Source organism: Theobroma cacao, chromosome 1, assembly GCF_000208745.1.
Source record: "Theobroma cacao cultivar B97-61/B2 chromosome 1, Criollo_cocoa_genome_V2, whole genome shotgun sequence".
NCBI classification, from domain to species: domain Eukaryota; kingdom Viridiplantae; phylum Streptophyta; class Magnoliopsida; order Malvales; family Malvaceae; genus Theobroma; species Theobroma cacao.
The window spans coordinates 2172210-2189689 of record NC_030850.1 but is presented as its reverse complement, the minus strand read 5'-3'; the positions used below and the strand labels follow the sequence as shown (position 1 = coordinate 2189689).

The following is a 17480-nucleotide window of genomic DNA, read 5'->3' as shown; positions in this document are numbered from 1 at the left end:
AAAACCAACGTTGAATTAAAATCCATTCATAAAAAAGACATGGTAGCCATAAAAAAAAAAAAAAGAAAGAAAAGGTGATCATCTCCCACTCATTGCAATCAAATGAAGCCTCCCGACCCAACTTTAACAAAGCCGATGATGTCTCTTGCCTATTGAAGGAACAATCATAACATGCATGGACATGGATGGCTGAGTGAGTGACAGTAAGAAAGCATTCCCTCGTTTTCTTCTGTTGTTCTAATCTAACCCATGGATGCTTGTATAAGTAGGTCTGTTGGGCTTGGACCAGGTTTTAAATCTGTCAACTTTCTTGAATTGGTAACACTAAAACTCCATTGCCAATATTCTCAAGATGTTCTCCATTAAATCTGTCAACTCCGCAATCTGTAAATCTTTATCAAATTTGATTAGTATGCTTTTGTTGTTGAAACTAAAAGGTATATACCACAAAGATAAGGGATGCCTTACAATACACAAATGATTATACAAGTATGTAGCCTTAAAGCATTTATTTCGCAGAAATCATTCCGCTTTATTAATTAGCCCTCTGCCTTTCATTATTGTTGACTGATCAAATAATCATTGCTTACGGCTCAGGCTCCTCCCATGGAGCCTAATTTGTCAAGGTTTGACCAGGGGTAGTTTGGCAATTTCAAAAGATAGTTGACGAAGCATGAATCATGATCATCATAGGCTGCCTTTGACAAATAAATTACAACCAAAGCAATGCACGTGCTCTCCATGTAATGGTGAGGAATGATTTTCTTTTGTGCTCTTTTGGATTTGCCAGGAAAATTGCATTTAAAAAAACATGATTTTCCTTATTAGAAGCAAATTGTGTAAAGACTCAATTTGATTAAAAGAAGTTCTAATTACTAAAATCATAGTTTCAATCCCATATTCTTGACCCCATCCATCCATTTAAGGGTTGACTTGAATTTTGTTTGTTTTCTTTGCATCATGCTCTGAAGATGAAGCTATCTTTGATGTGGGCAATTGCTTGTGTTGTGCCCAAGTCCTGAAGTGATATTATAATCCCTGTTCAAACTTGTGTACTAAGATTTTGTTTTTCTTCATTCTTAACTCATTTTTCCTTTACAAAAATATGTTAATTTCGGAATATTTCTAACCAAAATTTTCCATTGTTTCTAAGTTGAAAAGTTTAGGATCTTTTAACTTTTCGATGAATTTGGGTCTAAGTTGTCTACCAAATTTATAAGGTTGCTGGAGGGAATTGAATTGAATGTTTCCAACCATAAACTTCTCATTATGATTCATTGTTTACTTTTTGACAAAGACACCTCCAACTCCAAACATGCAAAGAGAGCATAACTTTGTAAAAGTAAAACTAGATTTGATCAGTGGAATGTCTTGGAGGAAAATGGCAGAGGCCATGGCTGACCTTTTTAAACCCAGAAATTTCTGATTCTTGGGGTTGCAGTCTTCCAGACCATCATTAGCTGATGGTTGGATTTTAAGCACTATATGTAATATAGTAAACAGTTAATCTTTGGCCTCGAAATATGCCAATGAGCTACTAACTTTTTTCATTTTTTTTACCTTTTTTAAAGAACTTTAGTCAATTTGCAATGTCCAAATTTAAGGAGGAAAAAAAAAAAGAAAAGGTAAACTGTAATCCTAGCTAATTGGCCTTTTACTTTTGAGGCAGGTTTTGGGGTTTTGTGCATTGGTCCGGCAATAGAGGAGAGGGAATCCAAAGGCAATGGCTTATGTGTTTTGTACTTTTGCCTATCATAAGAGTTTCCTTTCTATTTTTTTTCCCACCCAATTTTTTAAATAAAGGGGGGGGGGGGGGGGGGGGCGTGGCTCCCCTAGGGAGTGTGGAGGGTGGCCAGCCAACTAAATAGCACCGTCATTTGGCTTAAAAAAAGAAAATAGTGAAAAAGTAGGTATAGAAAGAAGAAAGCTATTTTTGCCATTTTAAACTTGTCCGTTAGCGATGTTTACAAGTTTGGGGCAGACTGTCCATTTTGAAAACTAATGGACTCGCTTGGAATTATGACTAAAAGTTGAGGGNCTCCTTTTATATATATATATATATATATATATATCAAAAATGAAAAATAGAAGTAAAACTATATTTTCAGGCAGCTTCTTCTTGTGAATATCTTGATCTACTACTAGTATTTTTTTAACAGTTGTCAATGGGGTAACCCTCATCAAAAACTATACTCATTTGCACTAAAATTTATTTCTACCTTTTGGGTTTTGACACAAAACATTCTTCCCTAAAGTAGGGTGGTAACTGCTAATATATGAGCCTATTAATATAATTAAACATTTTGCAAAAAAAAGGTACATGTGAAATCTTTTTCCTATGAACAGGGACAGGAGCCCCACATCAACTAACATATTTAATAAGGATTCCATAACTGTGTGCATTAAATGCTGCAAATAGTAGTGCTTTTTTATTTGGGTACAAAATCTTGGAAAATAATATCAATGCCAAGGAGTTGGCAATGCCAAATGAAAAAAAAAAAAAAGAGTTATGATACAGTAGAATGTTAGAGCATTTGGCTTTGGCTGGAGCTTAAAATGAAAGAAATTTATTAACTGTAGGGGTGTCAGACATACCAACAAAGATGAAAAATGATTAACAAGTGCTACATAATCAAAATCAACAAAAGGAGAACCATTTAAACAAGTCACTGGGGTTATTGGACATTAACTGGTACTATTGATTTACAGTACACAAAATGAACCTGAAAAATTGATAAAGAACGCAGGCAGTTTCTCCTTTACTATTTTGGTTATTTGACTAAAAATTGATGGACTGGTATCCTTTTTTTCTTTTATTTTTTATTTTTGAAACAAGGCTGAAAAAGGACAACTAGAAGCCTATAGAATTAATCTGTATCCAACTTGATGTGCCCTTATATGGTAGCATAAGTCTTTTTCCATTGCAAATATATATTTTTGTCTTCTTTCAAAAATAGCTTAAATAATCTTTAGTCCTGAGCCCTGACCTGGCCCATAATAAAAATTCAAACAACATTCATCCAATGCTGCAAAGCTAGGGTTTTCTTTTACCATTTTTCTTTTATTTCTTCTGATTTGGAACGATCAAAGTTTGAAGGGGTAATAAAGCAAATATACTATCAGTGTTCAAGCTTCTAGATTGTCCATACCATCCTTAAGCATTTTAACAATGCAAAAACTTGGAGAATAAGAATTTTCCCTTTTATTGAATTGGGTTGCCACCCTATGCAATTTGCACACAGCTCACAATGGTTGTTGCTGAACCAAGTATCTATCTTATTTGATGACCTCATTTTAGATAATATAAATAAAAACTATAATATAAAAACTCAATTTTCATGCATGTGTGAACCAAACCAATTTGCCCTCAAAAGAAAGTCTTTTCTTTTTGGCCACTTGTTTAGTGAGGTGTAAGTCAAATATAGTTTAACAGATAAAGCTAAATTTTTTTTGCAATAGAAAATGGGCAGAGTGACAACAATTGGAAATTATAAATAAGTGCAAACTTCTTATGGGAAGTAAAAAATTGAAAGATTAATTAACAATCTAGATTGGGGGGGAGGAGAGGAGGATCACAAGAGGTGGACTTTTTAGTTGGTTTTGCCTAGTTGGACAGAAAACAGCTTTTACAAGCCAGCTGATTTTTTGACTTTTGGCTAAGACTATATGAGGAAAAGGTTTTCTGATAGGCCCCACAACCCACAAAAGAAACAATGAAATTAGGTAGTTAATTAAAATTTAGATAATAAAGCTTTGGTAATCCATAAAAGAGAAATAATATTAACACAGTAACAAGCACTTGCATTGGATTTGTGAAATCAATGTCCTTTCTCACTGTTTGTTAAGGGGAGGTTTTTTGGGTGGAAGATCTTGGAGAGAGAAAGTGAAAGAGAGAAAGAGAGTCAATGAAAGGGAGAGAAGAAAGAGGAGGAGAGAGAGAGACACAGTGGGTTATCAATTCTGGTTGTATGTTTTTGGATTTACTGCTCCCCCCAAGTAAATGTGCATTTGATGTAAAGGAGTTAGCTTGCTTTTATTTGTGTTGCAATTAAGAGGGAGAGAGAGAAAAAGAGGAAGGGAAAGATAAAGAGAGAAAGGTCCAGTTTTTTTTAGCTGGTTCTAGTTGTTTAATGGAGGTGTGGGTTTTGAGGTTGAAGAAGGGATCTTTATATTCTATGTTTTGTTTCTGTTAAACCATTTTGGTTCTTGTTTTTTCAAGTGCCTTGTTTGGGGAGAGTTTTCCTTTGTTAATTTTTGGGATCTGGGTTTTGGGGTTCTAGGGCTTCAGTTATTCAGCCTTTGACTCAATAGTCTCTTCATTGGGTTCCCTTCCACGTTTTTGTCTTTCTTGTACTTCTCTTCAAAAAATGGGCTTTTGACTTTCTTGTATACTTCCAATTCTGGGTTCTTTCCTGTGGTTTTGCACCTTAAAACTCTTCTTCTTTTTGGTTTTTGAGCTGATCCTGAGATGCTTTGTTTCTCAGATTGGAGACTGAGATTTGTTGCTGGATTTATTTCCCCTTTTACATTTTGGGTTCCTCATGGGTTGTTTTTCTCTGAATTGTATCCTTTTTAGCTGAATTTGGGGCTTTCTTGATCTGGTACAAGATTCCTCCCTTTTGCTTTGAGTCCTAGGGTTTGAAGATTGAACCCACTAAGAAAAATAAGTCGGCTTTTTGTACTGAATCTTGAGCTAGTTTTCTTCTTGGTTTTGTCTCTCAAGTTTTGCCGCTTTGATGCATCTTTCACTGTGGAAACCCATATCTCACTGTGCTGCTCTGATCTTAGACAAGAAGAGCAGGAGAAGAGATGGGTCTGAATCAGCAGCTGAAATCAAGAAGAACCCTTCCATTCTCCGGAAACTACATGAGAACAAGCTCAGGGAAGCTCTTGAAGAAGCATCTGAAGATGGCTCTTTGTTCAAGTCCCAGGACATGGAACCTGATTCACTAGGCAATCAAGATGAGAGCTTGGGACGATCAAGATCCCTTGCAAGACTCCATGCTCAGCGTGAATTTTTGCGAGCTACTGCCCTTGCCGCGGAGCGTATATTTGAGAGTGAAGATTCTATCCCTGATGTCCGTGAGGCTTTCAATAAGTTCCTCACAATGTACCCAAAATACCACTCATCAGAGAAGATTGATCAGTTGAGGTCAGATGAGTATGCACATTTATCACCAAAGGTATGCCTTGATTATTGTGGATTCGGGCTTTTCTCTTATGTTCAAACTTTGCATTACTGGGAGTCTTCTACATTTAGTTTGTCTGAGATAACTGCAAATTTGAGTAACCATGCACTTTATGGTGGTGCTGAGAAAGGCACTGTGGAATATGACATAAAGAGTAGGATAATGGATTATTTGAACATCCCAGAACATGAGTATGGCCTTGTGTTTACGGTAAGTAGGGGGTCTGCGTTTAAGTTGCTGGCGGACTCATATCCTTTTCACACGAATAAGAAATTGTTGACCATGTTTGATTATGAGAGTCAATCAGTGAATTGGATGGCTCAGAGTGCTAGGGAAAAGGGTGCAAAAGTCTACAGTGCTTGGTTCAAATGGCCAACTCTTAAACTTTGTTCTACTGATTTGAGAAAGCAGATATCGAATAAAAAGAGGAGGAAGAAGGATTCTGCTACTGGTCTTTTTGTTTTCCCGGTGCAGTCTAGAGTAACGGGGGCTAAGTATTCATATCAGTGGATGGCATTGGCTCAGCAGAACAATTGGCATGTCTTGCTTGATGCTGGGTCATTGGGTCCCAAAGACATGGATTCACTTGGCCTGTCTTTGTTTCGGCCGGATTTCATTATCACATCATTTTACAGGGTGTTTGGATATGATCCAACTGGCTTTGGGTGCCTTCTTATTAAAAAATCAGTCATGGGAAGTCTTCAGAACCAGTCTGGGTGTACTGGGTCTGGCATGGTGAAGATCACCCCTGAGTATCCTCTGTATCTGAGTGATTCTGTAGATGGTCTTGATGGATTGGGTGGAATTGAGGACGATGAAGTTGGTGCAAATGGTGATAAACCCTCTGAAAGCCGTCCAGGATCACAGTTGCCTGCCTTTTCTGGCGCCTTCACATCTGCTCAGGTCAGGGATGTATTTGATACAGAGATGGATCCAGATAATAGTTCTGATAGAGATGGAGCGAGCACCATATTTGAAGAAACTGAGAGCATTTCTGTCGGAGAAGTGATGAAAAGCCCTGTCTTCAGTGAAGATGAGTCATCAGACAACTCATTATGGATTGATTTGGGTCAGAGTCCATTGGGGTCTGATAGCGCAGGTCAGTTGAATAAACAGAAAATTGCCTCCCCTTTGCCACCTTTTTGGTTTAGTGGCAAGAAGAACCACAAGCGGCTCTCTCCAAAGCCAACATCGAAGATATATGGCAGCCCAATATATGATGATAAAGATGTGAACCTGGGGCATGATGATCATCATGTGTTATCATTTGATGCTGCTGTTCTATCAGTTTCACAGGAACTGGACCGTGTGAGGGAGATCCCCGAAGAAGAACAATTAGCAGGAACAAACATCACCTCACGAAATCATAAGAAGACTTCACATTATTCACATGTTCTGGAAATTCAGGAAGAACAGGGTACCAGCAAACCACTGTCTGTGGGGTCTGTATCTAGTTCTGCTATAAACGGAGCTCGCCTCAATAATTCTTCTGTATTTCGGAATAATGGCCTAGCAAATGGCTCAACTTCTGAAATTTCCTCAGAGATTAAAGAGAGTGCCATAAGAAGAGAAACTGAAGGTGAATTTAGGCTGTTGGGGAGGAGGGAAGGGAATAGATATAATGGTGGTAGATTTTTTGGGTTAGAAGATGAACATCCAAGCAGGGGAAGAAGGGTATCCTTTAGCATGGAGGAGGGCCGTAAAGAGCGCCTGAGTCATACTTTGGAGCCAGGAGAAGTGTCTGTGACTAGTCTTGATGATGAAGACTACACCAGCGATGGAGAATATGGTGATGGACAAGATTGGGACAGGAGGGAGCCTGAGATAACTTGTCGGCATCTTGATCATGTTAATATGTTGGGGCTCAATAAAACCACTCTTAGATTACGGTTTTTGATTAATTGGCTTGTAACCTCATTACTACAGCTCAAATTACCTAGTTCAGATGGAGATGGCAGAGTGAATCTTGTTCACATTTATGGCCCAAAGATAAAATATGAAAGGGGTGCAGCTGTGGCGTTCAATGTGAGGGATAAAAACAGGGGCCTCATCAATCCAGAGATTGTACAGAAGTTGGCTGAAAGAGAAGGTATTTCTCTCGGTATTGGTTTCCTCAGTCACATACGAATATTAGATAGTCCACGACAACAGCGAGGGGCTTTGAACCTCGAAGATACTACCCTGTGCAGACCGATGGAAAATGGGCGACATGATGGGAAAAGTGGGTTCATAAGAGTCGAGGTTGTCACAGCTTCTCTGGGCTTCCTGACTAATTTTGAGGATGTCTATAAGTTGTGGGCTTTTGTGGCAAAGTTCCTTAACACAGCATTCATCAGAGAGGGTACACTTCCAACTGTTGCAGAAGAAGAGTCAGAGACATAACTTCTGTAAAGGAACACTTCAAAATCATTTGCAATATATCCGAGAGTCTGAATGGAAGATTCCCTTAGAGAGGATTTGGAGGTACCAGTATATGCATGGCTTGCTCTTCCCCAAGACTCTTGGATGCAGGCGGGTGAATGTGTTAATTCATGTTTGTTGTTGCTTGAAATTTTCTTTTTCCCCTTTTGGGTTCCTTGTAGAGTTGTTTTTAGAAAAAATATGTACCATTTTGGAAGTTACCATGACCTCAAAGCAGAAGTATATGGACACTACTCACAACTGTTACCACTTAGCGATTCTGCTTTTGGTTTATACACACTTCATTTTTCTTCTCTGTAAAAAGAGGTAGTTAATTTTACCTTCTGCAGTTCAAATACATTCACCACGTTTCTGATTTGTCAATTTGTTGTTATTGAACCATCTTGCATTTGATGTAACTCACAGGACAAACAAAACTTTAGAGTGATTCAGTCTACAAGGAACAGATCCTCTTCCTGCTCGACCTTGTTGGAAGTTGGAAATCTGTGTTGGCTCTGCTAAATTTTGTGTTGGTGTCAAATTAGAGAGAGCATGAAAGTTTTACCAAATCAAGGGTAGATGTTGGTGGGTGAAACATGTTTCTTGCAGCCAAATTTCAGAAAAGATTAGGTTATAAGTTTTAATAGGTCACTAAGTCTATTGCTAAGATACAAATAAATACTCTTTTCTATAGACAGAGAGAGTGGATAAGAACTGACTAGATATCCTTTCCAGACACAGAATGGATTGATATTGGTAAATTTGCAGTAGTAATTTGGCGTTGAAACAAGGAATAGATGATGTTGCAAAGTCCCATCATGAAACTAGATAAAATAGTCAAAGAATTCAAAGGTGGACTGCTTCAAGAGTCTAATGGGGATTCCTTTTCCACTGGTAATTATCAAGGTTGGGCCATACCCATTGAGTTTTGTTTCCCATGGGATGCAATGCTCTGAAGTTACGTATCAGCCCTGCTTCTCTTTCTTTTGGTTTTTATAGATTCCCGGTTCGTAGTGGGTTTTTTTGTGTTTTAATAAAGCTGGTAGGGTACAAAAATGGCACTGCAAACATCTTTTCATAGCCCGAAATCATGATTAAGACCGACTTTTCCCAGAAATGAAAGGAAATATAGGAACACCATTATCTGCATCAACAAAAGCTTCTGAATCGAGGATAGCTCTTGTACAAGGGGAGCAGAGCACCGTATTTGAAAGGTCTTGTAGGCAAGCTGTCGTCTACGGGGAAAGCTTTTACGTGGTGGTTGGTGACAGTGAAACGTTGACAAACTTCATCTAATTGGAGTTGCAGCTGGCCACCAGTTAAAAACTGTTAGATATGGAAGATTTTTGCATGTCATCATGGTCATCATCCACGACTATTATTAATACCAATATAAAAATGTGCTAAAACATGAACCTTCTGAATGAATTGTTAAAAGCCCGTATCAGAAGGGGGGTCAGAACATCTCTCCACCAAAAATTGCACTTCATTATTAACTATTAAATAAGGGATAAGGTACAATGACATTTACAGATAACAAACTTATAAATAATAATCACAATGAGTGAAAGCAACACATGGCCAGAAAATTGAATTTCTGACTCGTGCATCATCTGAAGTTCTCCCTGTCCTTTTTCAATTGGCTGCTTTAGCACGATGAACCACTTGAGTAGGCCACGACTTATAACCCCAAAGAAAGCAGATTCCAAATCTATACAACACCAAAGCAACCAAATCAGAATAAAACCATGGACAAAGCCCCATCATCTAACCCTGGATTGGGTACGAGCAGGTAAGTAAAGGATGATCAGGATTATCTCAGTTTTGGCCACTTCAGAGATGTACCCCAACTTTTCTAGCTTCCATGCATTGCAAAAGATCACTGGCAGACTCATAGGGTGGTATGGTTAAAGCCAACTTATGACTCCATTGCCTTTAAGAGAAATGCAGTCTCCAAAGCTGACTCTTTGCACTGAAGATATCTGTTTTCCTCCACAATATCTGTCATTAAATTAAGTAGTATGGGATGTTTGGGGTCATAAATAGTTTGTTCCCGGACTCGAGCGACCCATTTTGCCGCTTCCCATACCCCAAATCTGAAAAATGTCAGAGGCATCAATGACCCACTTAAAACATAAGGCAAAGATAGATATCCCCAATTTCTAGAAAGCTCAAAGCAAGACTATCTGTTGGTTTCTTGCTTCTCCTTTAAACTCTGTTTAAATGCAAAAAGAAATAACTTTGTGGCCATCAATTCCTAAAGCCTAGATGTCTTCTCTCTCTTTTTAAAATTTAAACCTAGATGACTTCTTAATTCCCCATAATATTCACTATTCTCCAAGAAATAACACATTAATCCCACTTAAATCCAACTTATAAAATGAAAACAAAAATGAGACAGAGTATCAATCTCAATTGTCACCAAGCCAGGAAGAGTTTACACCATACACACAAATGGACTTGGTCAAGTAATGAATTTCCAAAGTATGTGCTGCTATACAATTCTATTCTGCTCATTTGGAATTTCATTATCCCTAGTTAAGCTCACAAGTTAAATATCATTTACCTTCATGTATCCCGTTTTCTCTAGATGGCACGTTTTTTCTCAACTGTTAGGTATTTTCATGCTGACTCTGCAATCATAAACTTCAGATAACAGAACAAAACGAAGTCAGCAAGAAGAGTGACTTACCGTGTATTGAAAGATGAGGAGACCAGTACAGATGGATAAAGAACATCCTTCTGAATATTGTCATAGGGAGAAAATTTCCTTATGGCATGAAAGTCATCAATATCCCCAGGGTACCCAAACTCTTCGTAATCAACAGCAGTGAGAGGTAAAATGGGATAGAGAAGAGTGTTGGTTGCATCTAAAAATGGAACCTGAATCAGATAAAAAGATGAGAATGAGTTACCTAGAACTAAAAAAAATAAAATAAAACAGCCTAAATCCATATGAAGTTCTATATTACCTAGTGACATATCCTAACAGGCATATAAAGGTAAATATTCACTTTCTGCCCTATTACTTCCTTTATCACAAACTCAGGGAAAAAAACAAAGGAATATCAATAACAGATAGATTGATTGTTCTTTGTAAGAATGATGCAAGCCAATGTGTCTGGCCAGTGCAAGCAAAGTAAGACTATGCTGCAAGTACAATTTAAGCAAATCCAAAGCAGCAGCTGATATTTGTCATACTTTCAAAACTGCAGCACGAAATAACTCTGGGGAGCAATTGATGGCTGAGGCAACCAGCAGTCCTCCTGCACTATACCCCCAAGCAGCAAGCTTGTTTTCTTGCACAATCTCTTTTTCAACAAGGTACTTTGCACAAGAGATATAATCTCTAATGGAATTCTGTTTCTTCGTGCCTCTGCCATCATGATGCCACTTCTTGCCACCACCACCACCACCACCTCTGCAAAGCAAACCATCCATAAACCAAGAAACTAGGTGTTATGCAAGCAATTTTGATATAAAAAAACTGAAAGTAATTCAGTATTTCTGGAGAAAAATATGACAACCATTTCATGAAGTCGGATAAAACCAAATAATGCTATAGAAAACTGAAATAAAGACAGCCAGTAATGCTATAGAAAACTGAAATAAAAACAACCTCTAATGCTATAGAAAACTGAAATGATGGCAGCCAGAGAACTACTATAATTGAGTAATGAGAACAAACCTTACATCAGCATAAGCAACAATCCAACCACGATCAAGAAGGCTTTTCAATTCACTGCGCCACTGTTTATCAAGTATTTCACCAAAAGCTCCATGTCCATGAAGCAATCCAGGGCTTTGCTTATCCTTTCTATTTTTGCATGAGTAAACAATAGTTAAAGGAACCACAGTTCCATCATAAGAAGAGACGTCATAATGTTCACAAGCATAAAATTCAGAGAGGTCATTCCACAGGTTATCATCTTCAGATTTGACATCATTCGTGGAAGAATTCTTCACATTTGTTGATTTCTCAGCAATGGCTGAAGATAAGGCTGTACCATACAAAATCCGAGTTCTTTCATGAAGTATATTTTGCTGTTGAACGATATTCCACTTGCCATTTGATAGATCATAATCAACCACAGCATCAGGCATCTGATAAACATGGATAAACAAGATGTGAAAAGTAGAGACACATAAATTCATGAATGGATATGCTGCCATGTGAGCTATGAAATGTCACATATTTAGTCATCCTAGAGGAGAAACATGAACAGTTGCTGCACCAAATGCAGCAGGTGACAGGAAAATTCAAATCAAGCAGGTATCAATCACAAGTCATAACAAAAATTTTTAATCCCTAGATGCCATTCAGGAAACAAATTGATTATACGGCTTTTATTCAAAACCAAAAACCCATATTCTAAGAGTAGAGACAACGTATCTTCCATCATTGACACCAGCATTTATCACTCCATTAAGGTTGCTTTGTTTTCTAAACATGTTTAACCAGGATCTGTGCATAAAATTTGTACAAACTTACTAATAAGTAGAGATTATAAGGGAATAGATTGCTATATAAAGAGCTAAATAATGTTCAGATGGTAGTCATTTACATACCACAGGTGATGATATTGTGAATCGCATAGTTGTGGAGTAGAAGTCATAGTTTGGCCCAGGAGAAATTTTACAAACATTCTTGGGAAGAGGAAGGAAATGAGGGTTAAGCTCTCTCAGATAAACTGCTTGCTGCCATAACAACAGAAGACAGGAATAGAGTAGACGTAAAAATGCCCAGAAAGAAAAAGGGGAACAAGGGGGAAAGAAAGAGGGATAACCACACAAACAAAGAAAATTTTCTTTTATTTTTTTACCTTCCTGCCTAGCAACGGTAAAGCAACAGAGCAGATTCCAAAATTTCGACCTTCCCTAGTAATAAGTACCAGGCGTGAGTTGCTGAAATCAACATCCTCTATGATTAAGTCTTGATCATCAATGAATACACTCTGTGGTACATAAGACATGGGATTACTTTATTAACACATCAAGCAGGAGTAGCATTAAAGCAAAGCATGAACTGTGGACAGGTATGAGCACGTGTCAATCAGCCTTGGTGCAAAAGACATGTACACAAAAGAAGAGAAAGCATTTACGAGCCACAGGAAGAATAAAAAAGAAACAAAGGAAGTCATAATTAATTCACCAACCTCCCAAATTCTAGGATTGGATGGACAATCAACAGGGCTGCAAAGAAGATAATGACTATCAACTACGTGTCCATCCTTGGCTGCATCTGTGAATAAATAGAGGTATCCCTGATGATGCTCAAGAATGCAGTGGACAATACCTTCACTCTCCCAAACTAATGTCATGCCAGAAAATGGGTCAGCTGCATTTATCAGAAAGACCTAAAAGATGATAATGATTGTTACACCATTCGAGCATAATCAATTTACAACAATCGAAAGCTGACTACAAGCAATTTTCACTTTTCAGATACCTTTGAAGATGTAGGAGAAAAGGTATTAACAGTGACAAAATGGAAATCCTTTGTGTGCCTTATGTTTACATACACAGTTTCATCTTGTTCTTCCAGCAGCAAAACATCTTCTTCAGTTGATCCAATCATGCTACAGTATATCCTAAAACGAAAACAAATTTCCAACTAGATTTTGTTAAATTCATTTGACAACCAAACAATATGAATAGATAAGTAAGTGAAATTGATAAAGCAGTAGAACTTCCACCTATGTGGCCTCCTATTTTCATCAGTAATGACATAGAGCAATGCCTGCCCATCCTTGATCCATGCCAAATTTGAAACACGATTTGCATTAGGCTTGCTGCATAATGCACCAGAATTCAAATTCCTCACAGATAACTTGAAGTAGTCATTGTCCTTATCATACATGGTGTATGCGAGAAACTTATGATCCGGTGATATCTCTGATAATTCTTCATAAGCATAACCTTTAAACATATTGAGAAAGCAATGTCAAATGCAGTCTCAAAAGCAAATAATAAAAAAGAAAGAAGGTAATCTTCCATTTGCTGCGATACCTCCAAATCTCTCAGCTTCTTGATTGTAATCAAGCAGCTTCTGCTCAATCCTCTTCCCAGATGTAAAATCAAATCCAGCACTGGGAGACTTATGCGAAATGAACTCATCATTCAAGCTCGCCAATCTCCTACATAGCACTGGATACTGCTTCCCCTCCTCCACCCTTCTATAATACAGCCTGCAAACTTATTCAGATTTCAACTAAACTACCCATTTTCGTTCTCATAAAATATAATCAGATACAATAATAAAGTAACATAACAAAAACACTTTAACCAATGAGCTCACTAGGATTTCCGCCATATACCCATAAACATTTTCCATAAGAAAAGCCTATAAACAACAATAATGGACTCAAAGGTTTGCGTAAAAATGCATTCAAAGAAGATTATTTCCTATAAAAGTATAAGCAATTATTTTGCCTATTAAGAAAGTTCAAATTTTTAACGTTTGGTTCTAAGAAGAATATGTACTTTGTATCCAACCCGCATTATTACTTATCGTTTTCGAGAGCAAAATAAAAGTTGTAAAATCTAACAACCAATCCGAACATAAGAAAACTCAAGGTTTTACTAAATACCCAGTTTCATTTTCTTTATATATAAAAAAAACTAAAAGGCAAGCATGAAGAAAATACCAGGGACCCCAACGGAGTGGAGGGGTAGAGAGGTCAAAGTCCAAGCGAGAAGCCATCTCAGATTGGAGCTTAGTTTGGAGACGTTCAGTATCTGACATGACAGCCTCAGTGTACTTTTCTTCTTGTTCCATATACATGTCCATGTGGCGCATGGCGACTTTGTCTTGGAGAGAAGACATCCAGGAGTAAGGATCTTCCCAAGTGACATCATGGAAAGTGAAGGTTTGGGGTTTTTGAGGGGCTTTCGGAGGCTTCGGTGGGGACGGCGGGGTTGGGGTCTTGGGGTGTTTGTAGGAGGCTGAGCGATATAAGTGGCGGTAGTGGTGGTTGTAGAGTGCGGTGGTTGAACGGTGGCGGACCATGGTTAGGAGGTGGCGTAGCATCTGCAGGGGTTTAGTTGAGGGGTTTAAGTTTTGTCACAGATAAATCCCAAATGGTCAGATCAGATAAGTGCTTAACATTGCGCTCAAAAGTACAAATAAAAATTTAATTTTCATAATATATAATTATATTATATATTAATTTTATCTGTAAACTTGCAGTGAATTGAATAATTCCTTTTTCTGAAGGAAAAAAAAAAGTGAAAAAATCTGATAATATTGGTAGTACATATTAATTATGTTGTGTTAATTTTTAAATAAATATCAAGATTATATGTAGTAGCTTTGGGGTATTGATTTTCTTTGGGTTGGGCTTTTTCTTTGGTCGGGCTGGGTTTGAATAATTTCTTTTATTCGTAATACAAAGCCCAATTCGAGCCCAACCCATTACCACCTCTAGTTTAATATTAATTTTTGTTGATTTTTAATTTTTTTACAAGAGTTTTGAGTATTTTTAAGCTTAAATCCAAACAATTCAATAAGAAGGTGCTTAAACTTTAAATTTGGAATAAATTCGTCAACTTAATTATTCATGAATTTAGACAAATGATGTATTCATGGATCTAAATAAATGTTTTGAATTTAATATCTAAAGCCTAGAATCATATTTGAAGTATAAATAACTTCAGTAACGCAACCAAATAAAAAGAATAAACAAAAACTTATTTAAAGAAAATCCTATTGGAAGAAGAAAAAAATCTGGGGCTGATTTTATAGCACGCATGTGGAAGATCATCATCTGAGTTGTTGATTATGGTGAGGTAGCTTAGTCAGAATCTCTGACGGGGTCGACAGCTTTCTTGTTTTGGCGGCGCATCAAGCTTACGCAATGGAAAATCTTTTGCTTAACAAGCCAAAGATGACAATGGGGAGAATCCAAAGAATCTAATGGGAAACTGCAGCATTTAATGCAACCAGTTGAGTACATTAATGGCAGCTTTGAAAATGGCTCGGAAGCCTAAACAGAACCCTTCCTTCTTCAAGGTCTTGATTGGAGACTTTGTTAACAAGCTTGTAAGTTCAAATCCCGTATGGCTCTGCTGTTTATTATCAGACATTTATTGCTTCTTATAAATTACATGCTTTTTGTTTTAATGTTGGAACAGAGAATACCGCCAGCGTTTGTGAAGAATTTCCAAGGAAATGTACCCACGAATTTCACCTTGAAATCTAACTCCGGGCGTTCATGGCGGGTAACAGTTCAAAATACAGAAGGAAGCTATTTCTTCTGTGGGGGATGGTCAAATTTTGTGGAAGATCAGGGCCTGGATTCAGGAGATTTTGTAGTTTTTTATTTGGTCGGTAAATCGAGTTTTGATTGCGTCATTTACGGTCCAACTGGATGTGGAAAGAAGATTGTTCTTAAGACTAAGAGAAAAAGAGGTAGACCTAAGAAATCAAATGAAGTAACACCAAGCGAAGCTGGGGCTTCAAGTTTCCAGAAAGCAACAAGAGTCTCTCCTGGCTGTAGAATCACTCGTAAGCTTTTCTCTTTTAACTGTGCATTTCATGTGTAACAATTCCAATTTTCATTTTCATTTTCATTGCTTTAGTTTGTTCTCATCTTAATGATCCATGCATGTTTAGGGGCACCTGCTAGAAGGGTAATAAATGTTGGTCAGCAGATTGTGGTTGTATCAGAAGCAATCTCCAAACATCCTTCATTTACAGTGGTTTTGAAAAAATACCAGAAATTCTCTGTTGTAAGAACCACTTCTTGATTTTTTTTTTTATTCTCAATTCAATGCTGTTAATCACTCTTTGGATATAAATATATGCATAAAAATGGCAGGTTGTTCCGAGTAGTTTTGCCAGAGAAGCAGGGTTGGCAGAGAAGCGGAGCACGGTGATCAAGGACCCGAAAGGCAGGATGTGGCCACTGGGCATCTCGGTGGGTTCAAGACAGGTTCGGCTGAGTGCTGGATGGACCAAATTTCGACTGGAAAACAGATTAGTAGCTGGAGACACCCTTTTGTTTCAGTACATTCGCGGCACAGGTAATGCAATACACGTCCAGATTGTTGGCAAGGCTGGATATGGAAATAGTGGGAGATGAAACAAGCAAGCAAATGCCTGTTAAAATACTATTGTAATCCTTCCTTTGTTTGCCAGTTTTTGTTGATGTGAGACGCACCAGTCTATTTGGTGTTTGGATGGTATGAGAAAATGGTGCTGATTGTATCATTCCAGGAATCCATTTTACCTCTGTTGAAACTAACAGACCTGTAAGTAATCTTGTGTACATTGCATTTTACCCTTTGGCAAGATTGCAGATTCCTTATCAAATCATGTTAACGTGTGAAAAGTTTGATGATAGTAAATCCTATATAAATTAATAATAATAATTCGTAATTTAATTTATAGCCATTAAGTACCAAAAAAGAAAGAGGAAGAATATATGAAGAAATTAAGCAATGATATTCATTACTTGACTAATAATGAAAATTTCATTACAAGACTAAAAATATAAAATTCTTATATATTTTCAAATAGGTAAGAATTAACTAATAATATGACTGTTGTCTATGAACTACTCCTAAAAATTGGAATTCCAATTTAATTGGTAATTGCTACTTACGATTTCCAATGGAAAGGTCACTATTTAGTTAGTGGTTTTTTGAGCAAGGCTAGGTAGACATATTATATTAATATATTTATTAATGCATTAATTCCATAATAATTCAAAGGCCGACTTTCTTTTCTTATTGCAAATAGAAAGTTGTATTGGTGAAAAAATAAATGAAAGAGATCTCTTATTGATTATTTAAAAATAGTTTGGATATATACTAAAATATTTCCTTATATTAGATATTTATAAAATAAATGCAAGACCACTATACAAGTAGTCATTTTTCCTTTTTGAC

General features: G+C 37.2%; 3 protein-coding genes across 5 annotated transcripts; 2 read left to right on the top strand and 1 right to left on the bottom strand.

Moving 5' to 3' along the window:
* LOC18611045 lies at positions 3808-7973 on the top strand. Its single transcript, XM_018113886.1, has one exon. The coding sequence runs from the start codon at positions 4737-4739 to the stop codon at positions 7569-7571; it is 2835 nt and encodes a 944-aa protein (XP_017969375.1). The 5' UTR covers positions 3808-4736; the 3' UTR covers positions 7572-7973.
* LOC18611044 (protease 2) lies at positions 9054-14693 on the bottom strand. 3 transcript variants are annotated; one of them, XR_001926243.1, is made up of 12 exons: positions 14237-14693; positions 13599-13777; positions 13286-13508; positions 13039-13180; positions 12746-12946; positions 12413-12544; positions 12159-12287; positions 11278-11693; positions 10791-11010; positions 10282-10472; positions 9435-9685; positions 9203-9300 (listed from the first exon to the last, which is right to left on the bottom strand). XR_001926243.1 is itself a non-coding variant. In XM_007047056.2 (11 exons), exons 1-11 carry the CDS (start codon positions 14617-14619, stop codon positions 9508-9510), a joined length of 2394 nt encoding a protein of 797 aa, XP_007047118.2. In that variant the 5' UTR covers positions 14620-14693; the 3' UTR covers positions 9054-9507. The 3 variants fall into 3 exon arrangements, 2 of the variants coding, with proteins under 2 accessions (XP_007047118.2, XP_007047119.2); XM_007047056.2 differs by having other exon boundaries at positions 9054-9685; XM_007047057.2 differs by lacking the exon at positions 9435-9685 and having other exon boundaries at positions 9054-9300.
* LOC18611043 (B3 domain-containing protein Os01g0723500) lies at positions 15561-16858 on the top strand. The gene is made up of 4 exons (XM_007047055.2): positions 15561-15630; positions 15723-16095; positions 16204-16319; positions 16409-16858. The coding sequence occupies exons 1-4, from the start codon at positions 15562-15564 to the stop codon at positions 16670-16672; spliced, it is 822 nt and encodes a 273-aa protein (XP_007047117.2). The 5' UTR covers position 15561; the 3' UTR covers positions 16673-16858.

What these genes read in the sequence shown, in the direction of transcription:
- LOC18611045 (XM_018113886.1), top strand. Translation starts at nt 4,737, where the DNA reads ATGCATCTTTCACTGTGGAAACCCATATCTCACTGTGCTGCTCTGATC.
- LOC18611044 (XM_007047056.2), bottom strand. Translation starts at nt 14,619, where the DNA reads ATGCTACGCCACCTCCTAACCATGGTCCGCCACCGTTCAACCACCGCA. An exon ending in CCACTCCGTTGGGGTCCCTG is followed by an intron (nt 13,778 to 14,236) that starts GTATTTTCTTCA and finishes ATAAGTTTGCAG; the next exon opens with GCTGTATTATAGAAGGGTGG. An exon ending in TTCGTGCTGCAGTTTTGAAA is followed by an intron (nt 10,473 to 10,790) that starts GTATGACAAATA and finishes TATCTGATTCAG; the next exon opens with GTTCCATTTTTAGATGCAAC.
- LOC18611043 (XM_007047055.2), top strand. Translation starts at nt 15,562, where the DNA reads ATGGCTCGGAAGCCTAAACAGAACCCTTCCTTCTTCAAGGTCTTGATT. An exon ending in GAGACTTTGTTAACAAGCTT is followed by an intron (nt 15,631 to 15,722) that starts GTAAGTTCAAAT and finishes ATGTTGGAACAG; the next exon opens with AGAATACCGCCAGCGTTTGT. An exon ending in TCCTGGCTGTAGAATCACTC is followed by an intron (nt 16,096 to 16,203) that starts GTAAGCTTTTCT and finishes ATGCATGTTTAG; the next exon opens with GGGCACCTGCTAGAAGGGTA.